Source organism: Agelaius phoeniceus, chromosome 25 (assembly GCF_051311805.1).
Source record: "Agelaius phoeniceus isolate bAgePho1 chromosome 25, bAgePho1.hap1, whole genome shotgun sequence".
NCBI classification, from domain to species: domain Eukaryota; kingdom Metazoa; phylum Chordata; class Aves; order Passeriformes; family Icteridae; genus Agelaius; species Agelaius phoeniceus.
The window spans coordinates 7,148,298-7,166,689 of record NC_135289.1 but is presented as its reverse complement, the minus strand read 5'-3'; the positions used below and the strand labels follow the sequence as shown (position 1 = coordinate 7,166,689).

At 58.9% G+C, this 18,392-nt stretch overlaps 1 protein-coding gene across 8 annotated transcripts; it reads right to left on the bottom strand.

The window, feature by feature from the left end:
* Positions 1–2,605: 2,605 nt before the first annotated feature.
* Positions 2,606–17,418, bottom strand: LOC129130306 (copine-5-like). Of its 8 annotated transcripts, none has more exons than XM_077190462.1 (21): positions 17,371–17,418; positions 15,199–15,239; positions 14,589–14,635; positions 13,321–13,424; positions 12,730–12,769; positions 12,566–12,642; positions 11,535–11,594; positions 11,387–11,450; positions 11,061–11,164; positions 10,755–10,859; positions 9,808–9,849; positions 9,461–9,536; positions 8,667–8,720; positions 8,529–8,590; positions 7,701–7,747; positions 6,849–7,030; positions 5,916–6,043; positions 5,747–5,849; positions 5,025–5,082; positions 4,731–4,804; positions 2,606–3,305 (listed from the first exon to the last, which is right to left on the bottom strand). In XM_077190462.1, the coding sequence occupies exons 7-21, from the start codon at positions 11,591–11,593 to the stop codon at positions 3,147–3,149; spliced, it is 1,317 nt and encodes a 438-aa protein (XP_077046577.1). In that variant the 5' UTR covers position 11,594; positions 12,566–12,642; positions 12,730–12,769; positions 13,321–13,424; positions 14,589–14,635; positions 15,199–15,239; positions 17,371–17,418; the 3' UTR covers positions 2,606–3,146. The 8 variants fall into 8 exon arrangements, with proteins under 8 accessions (XP_077046577.1, XP_077046571.1, XP_077046573.1 ...); XM_077190456.1 differs by lacking the exon at positions 17,371–17,418 and adding an exon at positions 16,783–17,160; XM_077190458.1 differs by lacking the exon at positions 17,371–17,418 and adding an exon at positions 16,589–16,925.
* Between the last annotated feature and the right edge of the window lie 974 nt (positions 17,419–18,392).

Here is an 18,392-nt window from a genome sequence, read left to right as displayed (position 1 = left end):
GGGACACAAAGGCTGAGCCAAAGGGTGAGAATTGCAGAAAGGGCTAAGATGGGAGGGAGCCAGCAGAATCATGGGGTGTAGCCCCTGGCCCTGCACAGACAGCCCAACAATGGCAGCCTGTGCATCCCTGGGAGCGGTGTCCAAAGGCTCCTGGAGCTCCGGCAGCTTCGGATCAATCCAAACACAGCAAGGAGGAGAGGGGCGGGCGGCGGGGAGGTGCCGCCGGGTCCGGGCGCGGGGCGGATTTGGCGCGGGGCCAAGAGCAGGGTCAGGCGGCCAAGGGCGGCCGGACATGCAGAGTCCCTTTCGACTGTCGGCAGCAGCGGCCTGCAGGCACAGCAGAACGCAGTGGTTCCAGGGCCGTAGGCAGGCGCAGCGCCGGCAGCAGGCGCGGCACGGCCGCGGGGGCAGCGCGCGAAGGCGTCGGGCAAGGCTTAAGGGCGGCACGGGGGCGACCGGCATGGGGCTGAGTGGGCCTGTGTTTTGTGGCACGAGTTTGCCGTATCTTATGTACTCGGCTGAGATGAAGCACACGTTTCGACTTTCAGCAATTCATTAGCAGAGATGGCCTTGAGAGGTTTTTAAGATTCTGCCGTCTTTTAGGAGGAAGGCTTTTGCTGCAGGGTTTACTCCGGCACACATCCCACCCCCGATCCGAGGCTGTTGTGGTACGGTGGTGACTGAAGGAAACGGACAACCCCCAGTGGAACATTTCTGAATAAGTTCTAGACAGAAATCTGAATGGAGAATTAACCCTCACACTAACCCTAATCCCTAACCGTAATCCCCAATCCTAATCCTAACCCAAGTTGTTTTCCACGTTGATTCTAAAGAGGTTAGTGTTTGGGGAAGGCCCAATGGATAAACGTGGAGGAACCCGAGTGTATGACAATCATGTCTCTCCTCAGGATTTCCTGGAGCAGCAGCCTTTCAGATGCCTTGCTGGGCCCTCCCCCCTCACAGTGGGTTCACCCAGACGGGCAAAGACCTTCCCAAACAGTCAGGCTCCAAACTGACAGGGCCTCCTCACAAAACAAGGTGAGCTCCCCCAAACAGTCAAGGATCTTCTCCTTGCTCTTCTGCAGGGGGACATACATGCAGGGCTTCATCTGCCCCTCCTCCCCCTTGATTTGGAGTGTTTCATTTCCATTAGCAACCCCTGACATCCCTTGGGTGAAAGATGACACCCCTCGTGTCAGCCATGCTATGGGGGTCTCAGGCCCTTTCTCCCCTCCTGTTCCTCTCCACAACAACATGAGGCCTTTCACACTGCCTGATGTGAGGGAGGCTCCCCGTGTTTTGGTGTGCCATTTAGGGTCTGTGCCCCCTGGGATCTGTGCTGGTTTCCCCTGGGGCTGACCTTGGCCGAGGGAAATGCAGCAATAAAGAATGGAATCTTGAAGCAGATCTGGAGGGCCCCCGCAGCCTGAAGGGGTGCAGGAAGGGGGGAGTGAGAGCAGCCAGCCCAACATGGGGTTTCCCCCCTAGTACCTGCCAACCAGTTTGGTCTCAGCACTAGTACAATCCCCTTACATTGGAAAGCCACTTCTTTTGGGGAGGACACAGGGGCCTAAAACAACCCCCACCTCCCAGCCAGGGGGAGGAAGCCTTTTCACCTCCCCATTGGAGTGGAGGGGCTTTGTGACCCTCAAGCTGGGGGATGGGCAGGCACTTTGTGACCTCACCCAGCTGGGATGTCTGTGACCCCCTCAATTTGGGTGCAGGGGTTTTATTATCTCTCCCAAGTTGGAGTGTAGGCACTTTGTGACCCCTCCTCCCCTTTGGGGTGGGGGGCTTTATGAGACCCCACAAACACAGTTGGGGTGTGCTTTGTTACCCTAAAGTAGAGTGTGAGGACTTTGTGACCACTATAACTGGGGTGTGGATGCTTTGTGAACCCCGCAGTGGGATATGAGGTCTCTTCGATCCCCAGTTGAGTTTCAGAAGCTTTATGACCCCCTGAATTGGAGTATGGGGTCTCTGTGAGCCCCCCTGACTTCCCAGGGCCCTCTTGAAACATTTTTGGGGTGCAGGGGAGCAGAGTCCTGTAAATAACCCAACTCTCCCCTGCCCCAGGCAGTTTCTGTGTATTTGCAATTTTGGGAGTCACACAGTGAGGGCAGGGTCACGCAGAGTCAGGAGGTGTCACACACTGAAGGGGTGTCACACACACCTGGTGAGGAGTTAGACCTGGGGGGATGCCAAAGTCTGAGGGGGGTTACAGCGTGTGGAGGCATCACGCACAGCCAGGGCATATCAGACATGGGGGCCATTGCACTGCTGGGGGCTGTCAGAGCTAGGGGGAGGGTCACACAGCCAGGGAGGTCATACCTTTGAGGGGGTTCACATGGTGTGTGGGGGATCACACAGCTGGGGAGGGGTCAGGGCTGGGCTGTCACAGCTTGGAGGGGATCACAGGTGCAGAGGGGGCAGAGCTAGGGGGGGTCATAGCTGGAGCGGGGGAGTCACACAGCTGTGCAGGGGAGTTGTCACAGTCCTGGGAGGTGTCCCACAGCTGGGGAGGGTCACACATTGGGGGGTTACACATACAGCCAGGACAGGGCCCCTTTTAGGGGAGATGCTTGAGCATCCCAGGGGAGGGGGCTGTAATTAAAGCCACAATAATTTATTGCGATTTAAGGCAACTCAATACAAACCCACATGGACACAGGCAACACAGCAAGGGAGAACATCAAAACACTGGGGACCCCAGTAGGATCAGCCCAGGTAATGCAGGAGAACCATGGATTTGGGGAGGCTGGTGAGGTGAGGAGGGGTCATGCATCATGCTAGGGGGGCACTCCACATTTGGTGGAGGCTCCTGTGCACCCCAGCTTTCTGGTCAGGCTGCTGAAGACCCCCTACTACTTTTCTAGGGGAAAGGACAGTCCTGGATGGGTATAGGGGACAGTCCCATAGCCAAGAATGCTCAGGCAACACCATCCCAATTCCCCCGAGAAACCCAAAAGCTGGTTTATGGGTGTGGTGGTGGGAACCCGGATTGGGGAGGGGACCCCAAGATTGTGGAAAGGAGGAGAAGGACCTCCAGTCCCAGGTCCCTGACAAGAGTATGCCTGGATAGAGGGTTCTGGGGTAGGATGAAGGGACATGGTGTGTTGGGAGTGGACAGTCAGGATGGGAGGGTTTCAGGGGACATGGGAGGGATGGGGGTGTGGTTTTATGCCCCGTGCCTTCATGTAAGAGAGGAGCTGGTCGGGAATCTCAGCGAGGACTTCTCGTGCCAGCCCTGCCATGCTCAGCCCCGCACCGGGACCCCCCGTCATGTAGTCACGAAATGGAACAAACTGGAGGGGGGCACAGCGACTGAGGGGGTCCAGGACCGGGAAGGCCCCGGAACTGTGTGCCCTACACACAGCAGCTCCAGTGTCCCCTCCCCATTCCTGATGTCTCAGTGTCCCTCACATCCAGGTACATACTAAGACCCAGTGCTCCCCCCCCCCCCCCCCCCCATCCTGGTACCCCCCCCCCCTCCATGTCCTAATGTACTCCCACATCCCAGTGTTCCCCATTTCCCAATACAGCCCTCTTCATGTCCCAGGGCACCCCCACATCCATGCGCATCCCAAGCCCCAATGCCCCTCCATATCCCAGTGCCTCCCATTTCCCACAGCCCCCACATCCCAGTGTCTCTTCCTATTTCCCAATACACCCCATGTCCCAGTGCCTCTTCCTATTTCCCAATACACCCCATGTCCCAATGCTCCCCCCATCCGGGTCCATCCTGGTGCCCAGTGCCCCCTTCATTTGCCAGCGCACCCTCCTCATGTCCCAGTGCCCCCCACATCCAGGTGCATCCCATATCCCATTGCCTCCCTCCAATGTCTCAGTGTTCCTGCCTGCTAATGATCTGGGCTTCCCCCCACATCCAGGAATATCCTAAGTCTCACTGCACTCTTTTTTCACAGCACAGCCCCCCCCAGAATGTCTTAGTACACGTCCTCTTCATGTCCCAGTGAAACTACATATCCCAGTATATGCCCCTCCATGTCCCAGTGCCCCCCACATCCCAGTGTCCCCCCCTTTCCCAGTACCAACCCCCTTCATGCCAAAGTGCCCCCCATATCCTGATAGACCTCCATGTCCCACTGCCCCCCCATTCCAAGTTACATTCCAAATCTCAGTGTACCCACTTTTCCCAGTGAAGGCCTCCAACATGTACCCAGTGCACCCAATGTCCCAGTGTCTCCCTCCACTGAGGTACATTCCAAACCCCATTCCATTCCTTTTTCCCAGTGCATCCCTCCCATGTCACAGTGCACTGCTTCTGTGTCCCAGCACATCCCTGACATCTCAATTGCAACCCCCCCACTATTTCCCAGTAAACTTCCTTTCACGTGCTATCGTCTCCTTCATGGCTCAGTGCTTCCCATATCCTAATACGCTCCCATGTCGCAGTGCACCCTCATTCCAAGGTACATCCCAAGTCCCAGGGCACCTTCTTTTCCCAGTGAAGTGCCCCTACCATGTGCCAGTGCACCCCCAAATCCCAGTGCATCCCCCCATCTAGGTGCATCCCAAACCCATTGCATCCCCATGTCCCAGTGCCCCCCATGTCCCAGTCCACCTTATCATTCCTCCATACCAGTCCCACCAAGTGCTCTCCAGGAGTGATGGGGCTGATTTGAGCTCCCCAGGGCACCCCCTCACCACCACCCTGCTGGGTGGGCTGGGAGGGGGTCCCCAAATTCCTCATTGGTGAGGTTGGTTACCTGGACGATATCACGCTCAGCCACTTTGCCACGGGAAGAGATGCGGATGTCATCCCCATCTAGCTCCACCATGGCTGGGAGCAATGTAGGGGGGAGGTCAGCAGCACCCCAGTGCCTCCCATCCCAGGATGGGATCCCATTATGTCCCTCTCAACCTCACAGCCAGAACCCCCAAGCTGGGGTGTGCTGAGTCCATTCATATGCTGACACATTTAACTCATAGTTCAGTGGCCAAAGGACCCCGCCCCCATCCCCTCAGCCTTCCCCTAGTTCCCCCCAGCCCCCAGATCTTACCATCAAACTCGGCCTGGCCAACCCCCACGATGATAATGGACATGGGCAATTTGGCAGCCTGAAGGAGCCAGGGGGTAAAGGCAGAGCCATGAAATTTAATGATGCTGCCACCAAATGAGCCACCGCCCCCCTCCCTGCAGCACCCAGGGGTGCCAACACCCCCTCCCCCAAGGATTCCAGTCCCTTACCACCCCCCCATCACCCAAAGGTCTCAGACCTCCCCAATGGCACCAGGGGGTTCCAGGAACTTCCCAGTCCCCTTGCAGCACCCAGGGGTTCCAGACACCCCTGCACATCGAACCCTGGGGGTCCAAGCCCTTTCCCACCTCTCACTGGTCCCAGTCCCTCCTCACTGCCTCCAGCACCCAGGGGTCCACACCCCCCCCAGCACCCAGGGCTCCCAGCCCCTTCCCCATCCCTCCAATATGCAAGGGTGCCAACCCACCCCTTCCCTCTCAGCTTCAGGGTCCCAGCTCCTCTTCACCCATCCCATCACCCAAAGGGTCCCAACTACCCCCAACCCCTCAGAACCCAGGAGTTCAAGCCCCTTCCTATCCCCCTTCTAGCTCCTCCTCAACCCCCCAGCACCCAGGGGTCTCCATCCTTTCCTATCCCCTTCAAGGGTCCCAATCCCTCTCCACTGCCCCCATCACCCAAGGGTCCCAAGTCCCCAGCACCCAGGGGTGCCACCACCCACCCCAATGCCACTATGAGGGTCTCACATTGACAATGGCCTCCTTGGTCTGGGCCATGTCAGAGATGACACCATCGGTGATGATGAGGAGGACAAAGTACTGGGATCCGTCCAGCACCGTGGCCGCTGAGCTAGGGGGACCCTGCGTGACGCCAAGGACACAGGGACCCCACCCCAGGGCATGGGGCCCCCCTTACCGGGCAACATGGTTGACAACAGGGGCAAAGTTGGTGGGGCCGTAGAGCTGGACATGGCGCAGGCTGCGCTGATACGCCTCCAGCACCCCCGCAATGCCATGGCACGCCGGGTTTGATGCATCCCCATTCTGCCGCAGGGTCACCAGGAGCACGGTGACACCACAGCCCCCCCCCCATGGACAGGATGACACCATGCACCCCACCCACAGACAAAGATGGCATTGCCGTGGCCCCCAAATGCTAACAAGGACGATCCCACAATGTCCACAATGTGATAACAAGGGAGACACCAACATGTTCCCAACTCAGTGTCAAGGATGATACTGCCATGGCCCCAACCCAGTGACAAAATGATGATGCCACTATGTTCCCAACCCAAGACAAGGATGACACCACCACATCCCCAACCCAGTGACAAGAATGATACCACTATGTCCCCAACACAGTGAGAATAGGTGACAAGGACAACATCATCATATGCCCAGCACAGTGACAAAGACCACACCACCACATCCTGAACCTGGTGACGAGGATGATACTACTATGTCTCCAACCTGGTGACACTGCCATGACCCCAAACCAGTCACAAAATGATGATGCCACTATGTTCCCAGCCCAAGAATAAGGATGACACCACCACATCCCCAGTCCAGATCCAATCCAAACACACCATATACCCAACTTGGTGATCAAGGATGAGACCACTATGACCCCAAACTAGTGACAACACCAAGCCCCTTCCTAACCTGGTGATAGGGATGACACTGCCATGGCCCCAGACCAGTGACAAGGCTCACACCACCACAGCCCCAACCCAAGGACAATGTCCCTCCATGTCCCAAACAACGTGACAGGATGATTCCACCATGGCCCCAACTTCGTGACAAGGACACCACCCTTCATCCACAGTCCTGTCCCGCCTTGGCCCCTCACCAGTGGGAACTCGTGGGACACGTGCCCATCCGGGGGGACCTTGGCACCAAAGCCAAGGGCTGGGAACATTTTGTCACTGTCGTAGTCCTGGATGATGTCCCCCACAGCCCTCAGTGCCAGGCTGTAGGCATTCAGCTGGAAGGGGCTCAGGTAGTGCAGGGACGTGGGCTGTGAGGGGTTCCCTGCACAGGCATGGGGCTCAGCACCCCCACAGCCCCCCCAGCACCCCCATAACACCCCCAGCATTCCCACAACCATGGCACCACTATGGCCCCAACCCAGTGGCAAGGATGATGTCATTCCCAACACGGTGACAAGGACAAGGATGATCCCACCATGTCTCCAAATGCCACCACATCCCCAACCCAGTCACAAGGGTGACACCACCATATTCCCAATTTGGTAACAAAGGTGATGCCACCACGTCCCCAACCTGGTGACAGCTGGTGACACGGATGACACCACCATGGAACCAACAGTGACAAGGAAGACATTGCCATGACCCCAAGCCAGTGACAAGAATGGCACCACCAAACTCAGTGGTGATGATGGCACCAAATCCCCAACCCAGAGACAACTGGTGACAAGTATGACACCACTGTAGTACCAATACAGTGACAAATATAACACCGCCATGGCCCCAAACCCACAATAAGGACAATGCCATCATGACCCCAACCCAAGGGAGTGACAAGGGAGACGCCACTGGGTCCCCAACCATGTGACCATGTTCCCAACACAACTACAAGGAGAACAACACCATGTCCCCAAGCTGGTGACAAGGATGACACCACCAAACTGGTTACAACTGTCCCAAATAAATCCCTCAGGGGGAACACAGTTGCCACTCACCATTGGATGCCGTGAAGTCTATAGCCACTGTGAAGTTGAGTTGGGTCCTGGGGGGTTAAAGTGGCCTTGGGGTGATCTGGGGGGTAACTTGTGGGTTTGGGGTGGGGCACCCCTCTGGCCACAGGCTGGACTGGGTGCACCCATATCACAATTCAGAGCACCCCCAAGTATCCCTGCACTGAGGTGTCAGTGCTGCACCTAAAGGAGTGGCTGCGGGTGCTGAGGAGCCCCAAATGACCAATTTGGGAGTGCTGGGGAGCCCCTGCCCATGAGGGAGCATCTGGGTGGGGTGCTGAGGATTCACAATGGAGAAGATGGGAGTGGTGGGGATCCTCTTTTCCCAAAGGAGCAACTGTGGGTGTTGGGGACCCCAAAGCTGTTGGAAGTGCTGGAGACTTCTAAAGGGAGCAATTGTGGGTGCTGGGGACTACCTGTGAAGCAGCTGTCAGTGATGGGGACAGCCTGCCTGCAAGGAGGCATCTGGGTGGGAGTGCTGAGACCCCCAATGGAGGAGCTAGGTGTGCTGAGGACCCCCCAGTGGAGCAACTGGGGGTGTTGGGGATCCCACAGGGAGGAGCTGAGGACAGCAGGAACACCATCCACCCCTCCCCCCCATCCCCGAGGGAGCATTAGTGGGTACTGGGGACCTCCAAGGGAGGAGATGGCAGTCCTGGGGACTGCCCTGCCAGTGAAATAGAGGCTGGGGATGTTGGGGATTCTCTGCCCTTGAGGGAGCAGCTCAGAGTGCTGGGTACTCCCAAGGAAGGAGCTGGGGGTGTTCGGGACCCTCAAAAATGCAGCTGGAGGTGCTGGGGACCCCCTCCTCACCCGCCCCTGATGTAGTCCAGGAAGGTGTGCTCAGCCTCCACAGTGAAGGACAGCAGTGTCACCTGTGGGGACATGGGACTCAGGGGAGAAGTGCCCACTCCCCCTGTGTCCTCCCCCTCTGCACATCCCCATCCTCACTGTCCCTGAGTTCAGGTACTTCTTCTTCTTCATCTTCTTCCGGGGGTTCACCACCTGCAGGGATGAGAGGAGAGCGAAGGGGTCTGCTTCTCACAGGGACAGGAGGCTCCAGGGAGCAGTGTAATGGACTGTCACATCTAGGGGGACAGGGGGGCACAGAATACTCTGGGAGGCAGCAGTGGGAGCACTGTACTGAGGTGCAGAGAGGGACCTTGAGAAGCACATGGTAGGCTGTGACACCCACGGGTGCATGTGGGGACCCTGGGGATTGTAGTGCAGCTGGAGATCCATGGTGGGGGCTGGGGACCCTCAAGGGAGCAGCTGTGGATGCTGCACCCCAGGGTGCAGCATGGAAACCATAACACCCCAGGGGTGCAGTGTGGGGATCCCAACACCCTAGGCACAGGGAATCATGGGGACTATAAACCTCTATGGCTGCAGCATGAGCACCCTGGGCATCACTGCACCTCAGAGTGCAGGAGAGGGACCCTTGGGTATATGGCACACCAAGGTGCAGGATTGGGAGGGACCCTGGGGACCACAACATCCCGGGATTGCATCACGGGGATCCAGGGGTATGTAGCACCTACACAGAGACACCGGCACACAGAGGTGCAGCAGAGACGGACCCTGGGGACCATAACACCCAAGGAGTGCAGTGTTAAGACCCCAACACACAGAGGTGCAGCACAGGGTCCCTGGGCACCGTAACATCTGGGGGTGCAGCAGTGGGACCATGACCCCCATGGGGGGTGGTGCAGGACCCCCATGCCCATGTACCCATCCCCCCTCACCTCATACACGTTGAAGTGGCTCTGGCCTCGTGCCAGCTCCCGATAACTGGTGGTGAACTCCCCGATGAAGTCGTGGCTGCACAGCCAGTGAATCTCCATCAGTCCGGTTTGGGAGGTTCCCATTACCCGGGGGATCCCCACCAGTCAGTGGTGTGGGGATGGGGGGCTTCCCATTGCCCAGGAGGTTTCCCATCAGCCAGAGAGTCCCGAATAGCCAGGGGGGATTCCCATCAACTGGGGGGGGGGGGCTCCATCTCCCCGGGGATGCAGGGGTGGTGGGGGGTCCCTGTCACCTGAGGGGGGCAGGTGCAGGGTGTGGAGGGTCGCCAGGACCACACACAGCTCACCTGCCGTCACGGTCCCAGTCATATACTTCCACCTTGATGGCTCTGCAAGGCAGAGGGGGGGTCACCGACACCCCCAAATCCCAACCTCCTCCCCCCCCTCCCCTGGGCACCCGTCACACACAACCCCCCGCTCCCTGTGGGATTTGTTTTGACGCCTCTGTGGGCTTTTTCCTGCTTCCTTCTCCTCCTCAGGATATTTTTATCCATCGTTGCCACAGCAACATTCAACATGGGGCCAAAGCAATGTGAAGAGATTTTTGCCAGGACAGTAGCTGATGACACTGGTTTGGGATTGGGGGGGGAAGGAATAGCTTGGTGACAGCTGCGATGCCGATTGCTCAGATGGGTAAACTGAGGCAAAAGGGCAAAAGCGGGTAACACTGGGGGGGCAGGGGGGGCGGGGGTGTGCTACTGGTACCACAGAGACAGGGGAAGGGGTTCTGGGAGTTGAGGTGGCCACAGAGGGTGTCTCATGGGGCCACAGAGAAGGTGGATGGACAGCAGGGGGTCCCGAGGTACCACAGATATGAGGAGAAGGGGGTAAAGAGGGTCCTGAGGTACCACAGGCACAGGGGAAGGGATTCTGGGGTACTGCAGAGAGAGGGGAAGGGGATCCAGGGGTACCATGGACATGGAGTGAGAGAGGCTCTGAGAGTCCAGAGGTACCACACAGATGGGGACATGGGGTGCAGGGATTCCTGGAGGACCTTGGAGATGGGAGAAAGAAGGAAAAGGGGGTCCTGAGGGCCCATAGAGATGGGAGGAAGGGGGTTCTGGGGGTCTCAGAAGACCACAAAGATGGGAGTGCAGGGTGTCCCCGGGTATGACAGAGAGGGGAGAAGGGGGTTCAGGGGTCCTAGTGGACCCTAGAGATGGGGGGAAGAGGGAGAAGGAGGTCTTTGGGGCCAAAGAGGGGGTGCAGGGGGTAGCAGTCCCCTGACACTCACCGGTCATGGTCCCCGTTGCAGAGGGCACGCACAGGAATGGCAAAGGCTGCCCAGACGGGGTTCAGTGTGTTCCGCACCACTTCCGTCTTGTGGCAGATGGTGAAACTGGGGGAAAGACAAGGAGTAAAAGGGAGTCACTCCCCCAGCCCAACAGCCCCCCAATCTGTCACCCCCACAGTGCAGTGAGGATTTTTAGATACTCCTGCCAATGCCAGCCCATGGGGACGTAAGGGTGTCCTGTGCTGGGGCTGAGCCCTCCCATGAGGTGTGGGAGGGTCACTGCAGTTTTGAAGGGGGGTCGCTCACGTCCCGTCTTCGTTGCTGCGGTAGAAGACCATGAAGGGGTCAGATTTTCCGAAGAAATCCTTCTTATCCAGCTTGTTGGCGCAGAACTGGAGTGTGGCCACGTCCTGGGGGGTGGAATCGGGGGGGATCATCCACCCTGCACTCCCCTCAGGGGTGGGATCCTTTGGGGCAGCTGCTCCATGAGGGAAGGAGGGATCCAGGACAGGCGGGATACAGCGTGAGGATAAACAGCCCACACTCTCATCTGCGGGCTAGTGTGTCTCAGCCAACCCCGATATTCCGGGGTTCCCAAGCTACGCCCCCTCCCCTGCCCCGCCGCAGCTCACCCGGCAGTTTCCCAACTCTTCAGCGAGGAGTATGATGGTGCCGCACTTCTTCCCCGGAATGCCACTGCCGGGATGAGATGTGAGCAGAGTGGGGGCACACATGGTGCCCTGGGGGGGTCCCCCGCGCACTGAGCACCCCAAAACTTACACATGGGAGGCAGCCGGGACAGGTCTTCTGCCCCGGGGGTGCATGGTGGCTGTCCCCATCCTGCAGGGACACATGCTGAAGGGTGATGGAGGGGATCCCCACCCAATAAAAAGCCCCCCATTCCCAAAAAAGGAAGTCTACAAAAAAAAAACCCAGCTCCCTCCCAGATTCCAGCACCCTAAAAAGAAGCTGTTTCTCCCCTCAAAAAAGCCAGTCCCCAAAAGACATTCAGCCCCCCCAAATAGTCAATTCCCACAAAACAAACTGCCCCTGAAAAAGCCAACCCCAAAAAGTCAGACCCTTCCAAAAGCCAGAGCCCCCCTAAAAGCCAGATCCTTCAAAAGGATCCTTCTTTTTTTCCCAAGAAAAAGCCAGACCCATCAAACCCCACCAAAAAATGCCACTGTTGGCTCTGGGGTCTGAGTCCATCCTGGGCACACCAAAAGGGACCTAGGGAGACATGAGGACACTGGGACCATGGGGGTTCATGTCAAGGGCTTCTCCAGGGGGACATGGGGACACTGAGTTTCCCACTTTTCTCCAAAACACTGGTTTTGGAGAAACCCAGGATTTTCTCCAAAGAGAACATAGTGACCTCAGGGACACTGGGGCACAAGCAGGACTCATGTCAGGAGCTTCTCCATGGGAGAGGTCATGGGGACATTGGGATCAGTGGGGGCGGCAGCTCACATTGGGGGCTTCCCTGGGGCAGAGACATAGGGACCATGGGACACTGGGGACAAGGGGGGCTACCATCAGGAGTTTCTCCAGTGCAGGGCATGGGGACCCTGAGGACTCCGGGGGAGACACTGGACCACAGTGGAGGCTCAAATGAGGGGTTTCTTGGGGAAAGGGAGGGGGGAGGGAGGGGGGAGGGAGGTGGGTGGGGGCAGAGACATGGGGACTCTGGGGTTCATGTCAGGGGCTTCTCTAGGAAGAACATGGGCATACTGGGGCACAAGAGGGGTCACATCAGGGGCTTTACTGGGGTGGGACATGGGGACACTTGGGGAAAGGGGGGGGGGGCTCACGTCAGGGGCTTCTCCAGGCGGCTGCCAGCTGAGCCCACGATCTCCCCCAGGGTGCAGAATGCCTGGCCCAGGAAATCCTGCAGGATCAGGAATACTGGGTGTCACCAGGGGGATGCCCATCCCAGGGAGGCCAGGGGAGCAGGGCTGACTGATCCTGCACTTACATGCTTGGAGAGGTCAGGGCTCTTGGAGTCCACATCATACCTGGGGGCAGAGGGAACATGTAGGCATGGAACAGGAAGGAGGGGCCTTGGATGGGACAGGGATGGGAACAGGGATGGAGACAGGGATGGGATGGGAGGGAGACAGGGAGTGGGAGGGATGGAATTAGAAAGGGATGGTACACAAATAGGGATGGATTAGGTGTGGGGATGGGATGGGGAAAAGAATAGCGATAGGATGGGACAAGGAGAGGTAAAGGAATGGGATGGGATGGGATGGGATGGGATGGGATGGGATGGGATGGGATGGGATGGGATGGGGACAATAGAATGGACAGGGATGAGATGTGGCTAGGGACAGGATGGGACAGGAACATAATGGGGACTATCCAGTCCAGGATAAGGATGACAATGGGACGGGACAAGGATGGGGACAGGGATGTGAACAAGGGTGGTAATGGTCCAGGAATGGGGACAGAACAAGGATGGGGACAAGGACACCCTGAGGGGCTGTGCCAGGGTGGCCAGAGGGTGACCCTGGGGGGAAAGGGGGTTGACACTGGGGGTGACACTGGAACCACAGGGGCCACTCACAGGTCAAAGCGCAGATTCTGCCGCTCCTCAAAGCAATAATCAAGGACAAACTTGTGCAGGAAGTCAGGATTCAGGGAATTGTCGATGACCTCAGTCCGGCCAAACTGGGGGATATAGGGACAGTGGGGATAAGGGAGTGACAGGAAAACATGGGGTGGGGACAGGGACATGGAGACAGAGGGACATGGGGATGTGGTGATTTGGACACTGGGACATGGGGACATAGAGATGATGAGACATGGGGGCATAGGGATGGGAACATGAGAACATGGGCAGGGGGGATAGGGATACAGGGATATCGGGACATGGAGATGCGAAGTCATGGGGGCATAGGGATGAAGACACAGGGACATGAAGACATGGGAACACAGGGATGTGTGAACAGCACCAGAAAACAGGAGTATGGGCATGAGGGTGGGGCATACGATGGGGGCAGTGGGACCTGAGAATGTAGACATGGGGACATACAGATATGGGGACACAGTGACATGGAGACACAGGGACATGACAACATGTGGACGTGGGGCTGGGGACATGGGAACATGAGGATATGGGGACATAGCAACATGGGGACACAGGGACATGAGGACATGAGACTGGGGACATGAGGACACGTGGGCAGAGGAAGTGGGGCAAGGGTGGGCAGCAGGCCCGGGGCGGGCCACGTGTGGGAAAGGGGTGGGCAGGGGCGGGGAGGGCCCAGGTGCCGCTTTGTGCCTCGGGGCTGTCCCACCCCCTGCTCATTACCCCGCAATTAACACACTGTTAATTACAGGGGGCCTGGCTGCATGCTGACAGCTGATTGGCTGGCTGCCCGCACCTCGACATGCTCCCCAGATCCCCAGGATGCTGGTTGGCTTATCGCTCTGCCCCCAGGCATTGATTGGATGGCTGCTGCATCCCAGAATGCTGATTGTCCAGGTGCTGCATCCGAAGATGCTGATTGCTCACTGGTGACTGGCCAACTGGTTGGCACCCCAACACACTGATTGGCCACCTGGCCATCGCCCCAACATGCTGATAGGCCAGAATTTTACATGCTACTTGGCTGGCTGGCTGGCTGCCATTACCCCTGACATGCTGATTTGCCATCTGGTTGGCACACAGACATGCTGACTATTCATTGCCCCAGCATGCTGATGATTGGTTGGCCAGCTAGCACCCCAACATCTTGATTGGCTGGCTGAGTACACACTAACATGTCAACTGGCCAGCTGAGCACAGCCCAACATGCTGATTGGCTGTCCCCCACCAATCGGGTCACTCACCTCCCGCCATTGGTGGCTGCCAGGGCGCTGAGTGTACAGCACACAGACTGCAGGGGGAGGGGTCAGGGGAGGCAGGCACCCCCAGAGACCCCCAAAACTCTTAGAGACACCACCATTCCCAGAGAATTCCCAAAACTCCCCAGAGAGCCCCCAAAACACCTCAGAGACACCCCTGAACCCCCCCAAATCCCCCTAAACTCCCCCAGACACCCCCAAAATACCTCAGAGGCTCCCCAAATCCCCCAGAGATCTCCAAAACCCAAAAGACCACCCAAAACCCCCAGAGACCCCAACACTCCCCAGTGTTCCCAAAACCCCCAGAACCCTCCAAAATGTCCTTGAGACTCCCAAACCCTCATAGAACCACAACAATCCCAGAGACCTCCCAAACATGTCAGAGACCCCAAAAACCCCCAGAGACCACAACACTCCCCAGAGACACCGATGCTCCCAGAGACCCCCCAGAAACCCCAGATACTCCCAAAACACCTCACAGACACCCCCCCCAACCCCCAGACACCCCCAAGCCCCCCAGAAACCCCAAGCACCCCAGAAACTCCCCAAAACACCTAAGAGCCAAAACACACCCCATCCCCCCTGCCTCACTCACTTGGGTCCGACTTAGAGAAGGTGTCCCTGTCCAGGAGCTGCCTGGGGGGCAGAGAGGAGTGAGTGAGAGAGTATGCGTGTGTGTGTGTGTGTGTGTGTGTGTGTGAATGTGAGTGTGAGTGTGAGTGTGAATGTGAGTGTGAGCACCTGGCTGTGTCTATGACTGTGTGTACCCGTTGTGCAGTAAGATGTGCCCCAGAGCACACATTGAGGTACACAACCACAGGTCGTGCCCTGTTGTGACAGGGTGGGTGGCAGGGTGTGCGCAGCCAGGTGTGCCCCAGGACAGGGATTGGCGTGCAAAGCATGTCTGACACGTTGGGGTGCACAGACACATCTGCACAGGGTGCACAGCATGACACATGTTAAGAGTGCCAAATGTCAGGGGTACAGTTATGTGTCAGGACACCAAAAAAAGGCCTCAGGTTGCAGAGGGAGGGTACAGGGACTGCAGGGTGGGCAGGGGGTACAAGGGATGCAATGGTGCAGTGCAGCCCAGCCGGAGGATTCAGGAGTTTCAGGGTGGGCAAGGGATACCGGGGGTGCAGGGGATACAGGGTCCAACCAGACCCCCCTGCATCCCCAGAATCCCCCAAACCCAACCTTCTTGCACTCCCAGTCCCAGAGACCCCCAAATGCCCCCGCATGCCCCCCACTCCCCTCATACCCCACACCCTCAGCACCTTTGGCTTACCCAGTGCCCTTCTGTCCCCACACCAAACACTCCCTGTACTCCCCACGCTCCCCCACGCCTACCAGCACATTCACATTCCAGTGTCTTCCAGTGAATCTCAGTGCCTCCTAATGCACTTCAGTGCCTCCGGCGCCAGCTGCCCTGCTTCCCAGTGCTTCCCCGTGCTTCCCCGTGCCTCCCAGTGCTCTTCATTGCCGACTGCACCCTGTTCCCTAGTGTCTCCCGGTGACTTCCAGAGTATTTCAGTGCATTCCAGTACATCTCAGCAATTCACACCACCAACTGCTCCCACTCTCCGGTGCATTCCAGTGCCTCCCAGAGCATCCCACGGGATCTCAATACATCACAGTGAACCCCGGCATCCTTCGACGCCAGCTGCTGTGGCACTCCCGTACCTCCCAAGGCGTCTCATTGCGTTCCAGTGCAACCCAGTGACCTACAACGCCAGCTGCTCCCAGCTCTCCAATGCTTCCCAGTGCATCCCACGGGATCTCAATGCCTCCCAGTGTACCTCAGCACCCTCCAACGCAGCTCCCCAGTGCTTCCCCGTGCCTCTCTGTGCATCCCAGCACCCTCCAACGGCAGCTACCCCTACATCACAGTGCAACCCAGTGCCTCCCAGCACCTTCCAACGCCAGCATCAGCGCCTCCCCGCGCCCCCGCCGCCCGGTGCCGGCTCCCGCCGCGGCCCCGCTACCTGCAGGACACCGTGAGTTCCACGCGAGTGGCCGGGACGGGACTGGATCCGGTGCCCGGTTCCGAGGCGCCCAGGCCCGCCATGCCCCGAGCTCCGTCGCTGCCCCGACACCGGCACCAGCACAGCGATCGGCTCCGCCCCGGGACCGCCCTTGGCACCGCCCGGGGCTCCCGGCACCGGCTCCGGCCCCTCACCGAAGGACTGCCCCGGGGTCTTCTTCGGGACCACCCGCCGGGAGACCGGGACCGCCTTTGGCACCGCCCGGGGCTCCCGGCACCGGCCCCGGCCGCGCACCGAGGGAGTGCCCCGGAGTCTTCTTCGCGACCGCCAGCGGGGAGACCGGGACCGGCTCGGGACCGCCCCCGGGATCGTCCCCAGATGCGCGGTACCGCCTCCGGGATCGCCCCCGGGGCCGCCTCCCCTTCCCCGGTACCACCACGGACTGTCGATACTGCCCCCGGGATCGCCCCGAAATTTTCGGAATCACCCCCAGATTCCTACGATCTACCGTCACACCGCCTCCAGGCCTGCTTCCAAATCCCCGGTACCTCCCGGGCCCGGGGGACCCCTCCCCCTCCGCCTCGGAAACGCCCCCAGATCTCCGGGATGGCCCCCCCATCAACCCCAGCGCCTCCTCCACAGCCCGGTTCCCCCCTGGAAGCCTGGTACTGCTCCGGGATCCACCCCAGATTCCCGGGATCGCTCCGGGATCAACGCCAAATCCCTTGTACCTCCCCTGACCACTGCCGCCTCCCCCGCATCGCCCCGCCGGGCTGCCTCACCATTCTCGGGACCGCCTCGGACCACCGGTACTGTCCCCAGGATAGCTCTCAGATCCTCGGCATCACCTCCAGATCCCCGGCATCAGTCCGAGGAAGTCCGGTGCCTTTCCCTGCATCGTCCCCAGTGCCACCTCCCCGTCCTCAGTGCCCCCCGGACGCGGGTACCAAGGATCAGCCCCGGGATCATCCCGAGACCACTGCTACTGCCCTGGGATTGCCCCCGAGGCTGCCTCCAGACGCCGGTACACCACGGACCATTGGTACTACCCCCCGGGATCACCCCCAGACCGGACCCCCGGTGCTCCCTCCCCAGTAGCCCCAGCACCCCTCTGACACTCCTAGTGCGCCCCCCTGTGCCATAGTGACACTCTCGATACCACCCACTCCACAGAATGAAGTCCCAATCCCCCTAGTTCTCCCTTACTCAGAACCTTCCCAGTATCCCCACAGCCCCTGCAACTGCAGATGCAGAGTCCCCCAGTCCTCTCCTATCCTTCAGTAGGTCCCAGTACCTCCCCTGCACCATTCTGGTAACATCCAGCAGCTCCCAGTACTGTCCCGGGTCCTGCAATGGGAGCAAGGGGGGTGACATCAAGAGCCAGAGGGGGCACCCATTGCTGGGGGGGGGGGTTACCCAGTGCTGGGGGGGAAAGCCAGTGTGTGCTGGCTTGAGGACTCCACTGCCAGTTCGAGGCTCCCCAGTGCTGTGTGGGGAGCCCACTCTGGGGGGACAGCACCAACCCCCCCTTTCCACCCAAAGCTCAGTGATCCAATGGATCCATAGTAGAGGGACACTCTGGGGTGTCCCAGGAAACTTTGAGGAGACACAGACACAACACAATAGGGGTAAATTTGGGTCTCTGGCATCCACTCTGCATGCCCAGGAACTGGGGCCACTGGGAGCTCCATGTCCCCAGGGAGAGACACCCACCCCTCCAAGGGCACCCACAAACCCTTTTCGGGGGGGCTCACAACCTTCCAGACCCCACTATGCCAAAGACATTTCCCCCACCTCCCCCTAA